At 44.1% G+C, this 10,397-nt stretch overlaps 1 protein-coding gene across 4 annotated transcripts in view; it reads right to left on the minus strand.

Moving 5' to 3' along the window:
- pigo (phosphatidylinositol glycan anchor biosynthesis, class O) overlaps positions 1-6,771 on the minus strand; it is a 52,985-nt gene extending 46,214 nt beyond the window's left edge. For 2 of the 4 annotated variants that reach the window (XM_067985394.1, XM_067985387.1), the window contains exons 1-2: positions 5,729-6,770; positions 1,708-1,851 (exon numbers count right to left, since the gene is read on the minus strand). In XM_067985394.1, the coding sequence (XP_067841495.1) occupies positions 1,708-1,851; positions 5,729-6,248 (664 nt within the window). In that variant the 5' untranslated portion in view covers positions 6,249-6,770. Of the gene's footprint in view, positions 1-1,707; positions 1,852-5,728 lie in introns of all 4 variants that reach the window. The other 2 variants (XM_067985401.1, XM_067985407.1) reach the window with 1 other exon arrangement.
- Between the last annotated feature and the right edge of the window lie 3,626 nt (positions 6,772-10,397).

Here is a 10,397-nt window from a genome sequence, read left to right on the forward strand (position 1 = left end):
TGTAGCATAGTGGTTATGTTACTGGACTAGTAATCCAGTGACCTGGACTAATAATCCGGAATCATGAGTTCAAATCCTGCCACGGCAGCTGGGGAATTTAAATTCAATTAATTAAATAAAATCTGGAATTAAAATACTAGTATCAGTAATGGTGGCCATGAAACTACCAGATTGTCGTAAAAACCCATCTGGTTCACGAATGTCCTTTAGGGAAAGAAACCTGCCGTCCTTACCCGGTCTGGCCTCTATGTGACTCCAGACCCATAGCAATGTGGTTGATTCTTAATCGCCCTCTGAAATGGCCAAGCAAGCCACCCAAGAAGGCGGCTCACCACCACCTTCTCAAGGGCATTTAGGGATGGGCAACAAATGCTGGCCTTGCCAGCAATGCCCACATCCCATGAACGAATAAAAAAAAACCTGAACAATATGACATCAGATAATCCAAAAAAATGAATCTTCTACTTTCCAGATTAAAAACTACAGGGCTATTTTAAAGAATTTATGACAAGCATGGAGCTTCACTTAGAGTACATATTAAGAACTCAGGTACGTGCCCTCCATGATTGGGTACGGTAACCTAGTGTTATGGTACTGGACTAGCTATCCAGAGGTGGTGAGTTCAAATCCCACCATAGAAAAGTTGGGAAATTGAATGGCACCAAATAAAACAATGAAAGCGGTCATAAGAATCCAACTGGTTCATTGAAGTCCTTCAGGGAAGGGAACCTACCTGGTGTGGCCTACATGTGACTCCAGTGTCACACTACATGGTTCACTCAATGCCCTCTGGGCATCTAGGGATAGTCAATAAATGGGGACTTGCCTGTGTCACCCACATCCAGAGAACAAATATTTTACATAACTTCCTGTCCATTAAAATTAATAGATGGAAAAGTTATGCCTGAATTCCCAATGACCAAGATTACAGAAATTAAGTCTGGAAATGGCCTGTATAACTCTCTCTCTCTCAACTTAAATTGCTCATTTAGTAAAAGGAACCATTCCATTCAACATGCTTATATTATAAATTTATAAAAGGTACCTCAGTGGCACACTAATGTGCGACAGAGTGGTAGGATAAGAATTTGCCATGGAAAGATTATGAACACCAATTCATGTTCCAAATCTATTGTGAAAATAAATATATAGCAGCAACACTATAAAAAAAACTTCTCAGATATTCTTTATTCTATTTAACAAAAAAGTGACATTTAAAATATTTGATCCCTAGGGCAAAACAACCATTTGTTCCACTAATTTACATAGAGACCAACCCACCCCCCTGCAATAAGTTATGCCATTTGTGTGAAGGCACTTCTATAAGAGGATGGAAAATTATTTGTTGACATGTCAACCCAACATCTCCTTTCTGGGTGCCCAGGGAGGACGGCTTTCAAAACCTGACTGTGAATTGATTGACTTTGAGCAACAGTTCAGTTGACAGACTAACGAGCCAAACTTTCCTATAATCCGCACAAAACTAATCCAGCAGCACAAACATAAAATAGCTTGCCCCCTCAACAAGCACGATTCAGCAATCAAATAACAAAGTGATTTTGTTTTGTATATAAAGATTATTATTCGAAGCAGAGTCAACCTGCTCAATGATTGCTCCTTTAAATACTAATTTAACAATGGAGCATTCTTAGCTATTGGGATACTTAACTCCCACATTGCAAGTTACAATAAGTCCTTACTTATTACCTGTTGTGTAGATGTGTTGAAGGATACCATTGTCCACTGTGTGAAGATCTTTCACATTAAAAGAAGGAAAGGGGAATGATTTGAAAAACTTATTTGGAAACAGGCCTTCCCAAGTGTCATCTCCCATAAAAACCACTTTCTTCTCTAAGGGAGCAAAATGCAGACAAAGAAAGAATAGGTACCTGTTCACTGTGGTTCATATAGTAAAATGCTCAAATCCACATTTTCTTATACTGTACTTATATTACTTAGGTAGCGTTAGATTGTCACGGTATTTAAAATGCTTTAACAGTACATAACTTGCATAACATTATTTGTTGGCCGTCAATAAATACAATTGCACTAGTAACACACACAAAGCATATGGCACTCCCTGGAATCAGGCAAAAAAAAAATTCAATGCCGCTGATCAGCTTCATTACCTCGTATGCTTTCAAATGTCTTTTTCTAGAAATTATTTTAATTTTTACAAGTACAATAACATTTAAGGTCATAATCCAAGACAAACAGGGCCATAGTACAAAAAAACGTTAAGATGTCTAAAAATGTTAAAAAGACAGATCTAAAAGCACTGTATCTGAATGCACGAAGCATTCGTAATAAGGTAGACTAATTAACAGCGCAAATAGATGGAAACGGATAAGATATAATTGCGATTATGGAGACATGGCTGCAGGGTGACCAAGGCCGGGAGCTGAATATCCAAGGGTATTCGATATTTAGGAAGGACAGGCAAAAAGGAAAAGGAGGTGGGGTGGCGTTATCAGTAAAGGATGAAATCAGAGCAAGAGTGAGAAAAGATATTGGCTCAGAAAATCAAGATGTAGAATCAGTCTGGGTGGAGTTAAGAAGCACCAAGGGGCAGAAAACACTGGTGGGAGTCGTCCATCGGCCTCCAAACAGTAGTGGTAATGTAGGGGACGGCATCAAACAGGAAATTAGAGATGCATGTAACAAGGGTACTACAGTAATCATGGGTGACTTTAATCTACATATAGACTGGCCAAACCAAAGTAGCAATAATACTGTGGAGGATGAATTCCTGGATTGTGTTCGAGATGGTTTTTGAGACAGTATGTTGAGGAGCCAACCAGGGAACAGGCTATCCTAGATTGGGTATTGTGCAATGAGAAGGGTCTAATTAATAATCTTGTTGTGCGAGGTACTTTAGGGAAGAGTGACCATAACATGATAGAATTCTTCATTAAGGTAGAAAGTGAATTAGTCCAATCCAAAACTAGGGTCCTAAATCTAAACAAAGGAAACTATGAAGGTATGAGGAGTGAGTTGGCTATGATAGATTGGGAAGCTTCTTTAAAAAGGCATGATGGTGGATAGGCAATGGCTAACATTTAAGGAACGAATGCATGAATTGCAAAAATTATACATTTCTTTCTGGTGCAAAAACACAAAAGAAAAAGCAGCCCAACCAAGGCTAACAAAAGAAATTAAGAATAGTATTAGATCCAAAGAGGAGTCATATAAAGTTGCCAGAAAAAGTAGCAAGCCTGAGGATTGGGAGCAGTTTAGAATTCAGCAAAAAAGGACCAAGAGATTGATTAAGAGGGGAAAAATAGAATGAGAGTAAACTTGCAAGGAACATAAAAGCGGATTGTAAAAGCTTCTACAAGTATGCAAAAAGAAAAAGATTAGTGAAGACAAATGTAGGTCCCTTATTGTCAGAAACGGGAGAATTTATAAATCGGGAACAAGGGAATGGCTGAGCAATTAAACAAATACTTCGGTTCTGTCTTCACGGAAGAGGACACAAATAACTTCCCAGAAATGCTAGGGAACCAAGGGACTAGTGAGAAGGAGGAATTAAAGGAAATTAGTATTAGTAAAAAAAAGTGCTGGAGAAATTAATGGGACTGAGAGCTGATAAATCCCCAGGGCCTGATAATCTGCATCCCAGAGTACTAAAAGAGGTAGCCATGGAAATAGTGGATGCATTGGTTGTCATCTCTCAAAATTCTATAGATTATGGAACAATTCCTACAGATTGGAGGGTGGCAAATGTAACCCCACTATTTTAAAAAAGGAGAGAGAGAGAAAACAGGGAACTACAGACCGGTTAGCCTAACATCAGTAGTAGGGAAAATGCTAGAATCTATTCTAAAGGATGTGATAACAGGACACTTAGAAAATATCAACGGGATTAGACAAAATCAACATGGATTTATGAAAGGGAAATCATGTTTGACAAACCTACTGGAGTTTTTTGAGGATGTAACTGGCAGAATAGATGAGGGAGAACCAGTGGATGTGGTTTACTTGGATTTTCAGAAGGCCTTTGATAAAGTCCAACATAAGAGGTTAGTGTGCAAGATTAAAGCACATGGGATTGGGGGTAATATACTGGCATGGATTGAAAATTGGTTAACAGACAGGAAACAGAGAGTAGGAATAAATGGGTCTTTTTCGGGTGGCAGGCGGTGAGTAGTGGGGTACCGCAGGGATCAGTGCTTGGGCCCCAGCTATTCACTATATATAATCGATGATTTGGATGAGGGAACAAAATGTAATATTTCCAAATTTGCTGATGACACAAAACTAGGTGGGATCGTGAGTTGTGAAGAGGATGCAAAGAGGCTTCAAGGCGATTTAGACAAGTTGAGTGAGTGGGCAAATACATGGCAAATGCAGTATAATGTGGATAAATGTGACGTTATCCACTTCGGAAGCAAAAACAGAAAGGCTGAGCATTATTTAAATGGTGATAGATTGGGGAATGTTGATGTACAAAGGGACCTGGTGTCCTTGTACACCAGTCACTGAAAGTAAACATGCAGGTGCAGCAAGCAGTTAGGAAGGCAAATGGTATGTTGGCCTTCATTGCAAGAGGATTTGAGTACAGGAGCAGGGATGTCTTACTGCAGTTATACAGGGCCTTGGTGAGACCACACCTGGAGTATTGTGAGAGATTTGGTCTCCTTATCTGAGGAAGGATATACTTGCCATGGAGGGAGTGCAGCAAAGGTTCACTAGACTGATTCCTGGGATGGCAGGACTCACGTATGAGGAGATTGGGTCGACTCAGCCTGTATTCACTCGAGTTTAGAAGAATGAGAGGGGGTCTCATCGAAACATATAAAATTCAGACATGGCTAGACAGACTAGATACAGGGGAGGATGTTTCCCCTGGCTGGGGGTCCAGGACAAGGGGGTCACAGTCTCAGGATTTGGGATAGGACATTTAGGACTGAGATGAGGAGAAATTTCTTCACTCAGAGGGTGGTGAACCTGTGGAATTCTCTACCGCAGAAGGGTGTGGAGGCCAAGTCACTGAATATATTTAAGAAGGAGCTAGATAGATTTCTAGACACAAAAGGCATCAAGGGGTATGGGGAGAGCAGGAATATGGTATTGAGATAGAGGATCAGCCATGATCATACTGAATGGCGGAGCAGGCTCGAAGGGCCGAATCCTGATCCTATTTTCTATGTTTCTAATCCACTTATCTCCAGCTCAGAGAACTTAGACACAGGTTGGTAGAAGTCAAGGCTTTGGCACTCCCAATTATGCACAGGGATACTGCTAGATTTAACCAGCTAAAGCTGTGCAGCTTATCAGCACTTGGTAAGCATCCAAGCATAACATGTCCAACTGAGACCACATTATTGCTGGGACACTAGTTTGTTGGGTTATCTGGAACCAAGTAGGAAGAATTCCAGCCCCAACTCACAGCTCCACCCCTCCAGGTTAGCTGGTCCGGAGTACTGCAGACCTGTCTGGCTCAGATATCAAGTTACAGAGCTGTCACGGAGGAATAACTTGATTCCAATCTCCCAACCCCAAGCCAATGTGACCCCAAAGAAGCCGTGCTTACAAGGCTAACTTGGAAATGAAAGAGGAAGATATTATTTGCCAGATATTTGAAAGCTGTCCAATTTTGGTTCTAATTATTGGGGGGGGGGGGGGGGAAGAAATGGGGGAAAAAAGTTTTCAAAAAATATACAACCGCGTTTAATTCACAAATGATCCAAAATAACGACCCTCCCTCCCGTTTTGTCTAACTTACTGTTTTGCACAAATTGCTGAATTAAGTTATCTTCTTGAATTGCAGAAGATGCAAAGTTGCTGCCGATATCTATAAAGGTGGGTAAGGTGCCAGTAGTCATGCCTTTAATCCGCTGCATGGTGGTTGTGGGAGGATCAGCTCTGAACTGGAAAAGCCTGGCGTGTTCAGGTTTAGAAACGACATGTTGATGGATCACCTCCAGTTTATTCTCGTACGGTTTGGGATTCTTGTTCTCTGGGTTGTATTTGGCGAAGTCAAACCTCAAAGCGTCTATAACGAGCACGACCGCCCTGGAAAACCGTCTCGACATCCAACACGAGTTCAAATCTTGGCTAAAGCGCGGCTCGTCGCCGCCGCCTCCGCCTCCGCCTCCGGCCGCGGTGAACGGTGTGTCCTGGCACGAACTGCGGCTGCGGAGCTCCACTCGAACCAACAGAAAACCGCTCAGGAAAAGGCCGAGCCCGGCATAGAAGAGCAGGCAGGTCCAGCAAAGGGACAGCACGATCACCATCCTCGGCATGGCGGCACCTACAACTGGAACTGACCGTGCAAACTTCAATGCTGCAAATAATCGACTTGTGGGTTTAAAACGCGCCAATATCTGTGCGAACTGTATTTAAAATCGAGATTATAAACCGCGGGCAGCCCGGCACATTGTCTTTTTCTTCTTCTTTCCTTGTGGGTTCACTCTGCAAAGAGGTTCACACCTGAACAAGATCCGCGGTGTCAGCAAACACTGAACAGCCCCACCGCCGTCCCAACGTTTAAAATCTCCGATTAAAAGCCAGCGGATTAATGAAAAGGCGCCTTTAAAACAGTCCTGGCTTTACCGGTGCGGCTGGGCCCAGGTGAACCTCCGTGCTCCGCGCTGGAGTTGCTTAAAGCCAAGGTCAGACAGCCCGCCTGTGGGCCCTCGCCTCACTCTGTTCTTCAGCCGTTGGGCTCGCTCTCCCCGCGAGCGACAAACCGCAACCGCCGCGGGACAGGTACCCGGAGCGAGCAGCTTCCGGCCCGCACGGACTCTCCCGCCACAGCGCCATCTACAGCACAGGCAGGCGGCAGCATTTTGTGCTTGTACCCCGGGGGTGGCTTTAACTGCCAGTCTTATCAGAGGAAACATACCAACCACAGCTTGCATTTGTCACAGCGCCTTTAAGTAGGACGACGGCCCAAAGTGCTTCACGGAGGCAGAACGAAAAAGACATGGATCCGTGCCAAACAAAATGTAAGGAATCTTACAACACCAGGTTATAGTCCAGCTGTTTTATTTGAAAATCACAAGCTTTCGGAGACTTTCTCCTTCATCAGGTGAGTGTGGGATTCCATGGAAGGTTACCGCATTTATAGTCCGAGAACAATACCTGGTGATTACAGATAATCTTTCCAACTGCCCGTTGTCAAGGCAATCGAAGTGTTCAGACAGAGAGATGTTACCTACAGGACCACTGAATACACAACAATCGCCAGACAGGAGGGTTCCCTCCCAGTCGGGGAACACTTCAGCAGTCAAGGACATTCAGCCACCGATCTTCGGGTAAGCGTTCTCCAAGGCGGCCTTCGAGACACACGACAACGCAAAATCGTCGAACAGAAATTGATAGCCAAGTTCCGCACCCATGAGGACGGCCTCAACCGGGATCTTGGGTTCATGTCACGCTACACGTAACCCCACCAGCGAAAAAAAGTTATCTGTTTTTAACACAACGGGTCATTCTCTGTCTTTCTCTTCCTTTCGGATGTTTCTCTCCCTCTCTCACTCTCTGTTTTGTGTTCTGGCCGTTTGTGTATTCGGTGGTCCTGTAGGTAACATCACTCTGTCTGAACACTTTGATTGCCTTGACAACGGGCAGTTGGAAAGATTATCTGTAATCACCAGGTATTGTTCTCTGAATATAAATGTGGCAACCTTCCATGGAATCCCATGGAAGGTTGCCACATTTATAGTCAGAGAACAATACGGAGAAGGAGAAAGCCTCCGAAAGCTTGTGATTTTCAAATAAAACAGTTGGACTATAACCTGGTGTTGTAAGATTCCTTCCATTTGTCAACCCCAGTCCATCACCGGCATCTCCACATCAAACATAATGTTTGCCGAATCTAAGTTTGCCGATGACACAAAGATTGGTAGGATTGTAAGCAGTGTGGATGAAAACATAAAATTACAAAGTGATATTGATAGATTAGGTGAATGGGAAAAACTGTGGCAAATGGAATTCAGTGGAGACAAATGTGAGGTCATCCACTTTGGATCAAAAAAGGATAGAACGGGGTACTTTCTAAATGGTAAAAAGTTAAAAACTGTGGATGTCCAAAGGGACTTAGGGGTTCAGGTACATAGATCATTGAAGTGTCATGAACAGGTGCAGAAAATAATCAAGAAGGCTAATGGAATGCTGGCCTTTATATCTAGAAGACTAGAGTAGAAGGGGGCAGAAGTTATGCTGCAGCTATACAAAACCCTGGTTAGACCGCACCTGGAGTACTGTAAGCAGTTCTGGGCACCGCAGCTTCGGAAGGACACATTGGCCTTGGAGGGAGTGCAGCGTAGGTTTACTAGAATGATACCCAGACTTCAAGGGTTAAGTTACGAGGAGAGATTACACAAATTGGGGTTGTATTCTCTGGAGTTTCGAAGGTTAAGGGGTGATCTGATCGAAGTTTATAAGATATTAAGGGGAACAGATAGGGTGGATAGAGAGAAATTATTTCTGCTGGTTGGAGATTTTAGGAGTAGGGGCACAGTCTAAAAATTAGAGCCAGACCTTTCAGGAGCGAGATTAGAAAACATTTCTACACACATAGGGTTGCAGAAGTTTGGAACTCTCTTCCGCAAACAGCAATTGATACTAGCTCAATTGCTAAATTTAAATCTGAGATAGATAGCTTTTTGGCAACCAAAGATATTAAGGGATATGGGCCAAAGGCAGGTATATGGAGTTCGATCACAGATCAGCCATGATCTTATCAAATGGCGGAGCAGGCACGAGGGGCTGAATGGCCTACTCCTGTTCCTATGTTCCTATGATCAAAAAGCTTCAGGTGGAACACAAAGAGTGATTGGGAGGCCGAGGTGGAAGGCCTAGAAGACTGATGACATGGGCACGAATGCGGGTGAAGGGGTTAGGGGAAGGCTAGAGTCATGGGAATGGAGAATTCAAGGAGGGTTATAGTGCTGGAGGAGGTTACAGACATAGGAAGGGGTGAAGCCATGGAGGGATTTAAACACAAGGATGAGAATTTGAAATTTGAGGCTTTGTTGGACCAGGAACCAAGGTATGGTAGTGAGGACAAGGGTAATGGGCAAGTAGGATCTGGTACAGAACAGGATATGGGCAGCAGAGTTTTGGATAAGCTGAAGTTTACTAAGGCTGGCCAGCAGTATATAATGGAATCGTCAAGTCTGGAGGTTACAAGGGCATTTTTTTTTATTCGTTCATGGGATGTGGGCGTCGCTGGCAAGGCCAGCATTTATTGCCCATCCCTAATTGCCCTTGAGAAGGTGATGGCGTAGCCACCTTAATAAACTGCTGCAGTCCGTGTGGTGAAGGTTCTCCCACAGTGCTGTTAGGGAGTTCCAGGATTTTGACCCAGCGACAATGAAGGAACAGAGATATATTTCCAAGTCGGGATGGTGTGTGACTTGGAGGGGAATGTGCAGGTGATGTTGTTCCCATGTGCCTGCTGCTCTTGTCCTTCTAGGTGGTAGAGGTCGCGGGTTTGGGAGGTGCTGTTGAAGAAGCCTTGGCGAGTTACTGCAGTGCATCCTGTGGATGGTGCACACTGCAGCCACGGTGCGCCGGTGAAGGGAGTGAATGTTTAGGGTGGTGGATGGGGTGCCAATCAAGCGGGTTGCTTTGTCCTGGACGGTGTCGAGCTTCTTGAGTGTTGTTGGAGCTGCACTCATCCAGGCAAGTGGAGAGTATTCCATCACACTCCTGACTTGTGCCTTGTAGATGGTGGAAAGGCTTTGGGGAGTCAGGAGGTGAGTCACTCGCCACAGAATACCCAGCCTGTGACCTGCTCTTATAGCCACAGTATTTATGTGGCTGGTCCAGTTAAGTTTCTAGTCAATGGTGACCCCCAGGATGTTGATGGTGGGGATTCGGCAATGGTAATGCCGTTGAATATCAAGGGAGGTGGTTAGACTCTCTCTTGTTGGAGATGGTCATTGCCTGTCACTTGTCTGGCGTGAATGTTACTTGCCACTTATCAGCCCAAGCCTGGATGTTGTCCAGATCTTGCTGCATGCGGGCACGTACTGCTTCATTATCTGAGGGGTTGCGAATGGAACTGAACACTGTGCAATCATCAGCGAACATCTCCATTTCTGACCTTATGATGGAGGGAAGGTCATTGATGAAGCAGCTGTGATGTGATAGCAGCATGTGATAGTTTGAGCAGCAGGTGAGATGAAGTAGGGGCGGAGTTGGGCAACCGCCTTCATACACTTACCAAGGTCAGCCCTTTGAAAATTATGAGTTTTATGATAGGTTGTGATGCTCATACCATGCCACTCAAGAGGAGTTCCTGATTCTTCCTTTGCAAGTGCTGAATTGCTTACAAACATACAAAAAACAAGTACAGGTAAAGACCAGCTGGTTCATCAAGCTTGTCCCATTCCAACATAGTGCAACCTACGCAAACCATCAACCCCAACCTCCATGGTCAC

This window comes from Heptranchias perlo, chromosome 1 (assembly GCF_035084215.1).
Source record: "Heptranchias perlo isolate sHepPer1 chromosome 1, sHepPer1.hap1, whole genome shotgun sequence".
In the NCBI taxonomy this organism is placed as follows: Eukaryota; Metazoa; Chordata; class Chondrichthyes; order Hexanchiformes; family Hexanchidae; genus Heptranchias; species Heptranchias perlo.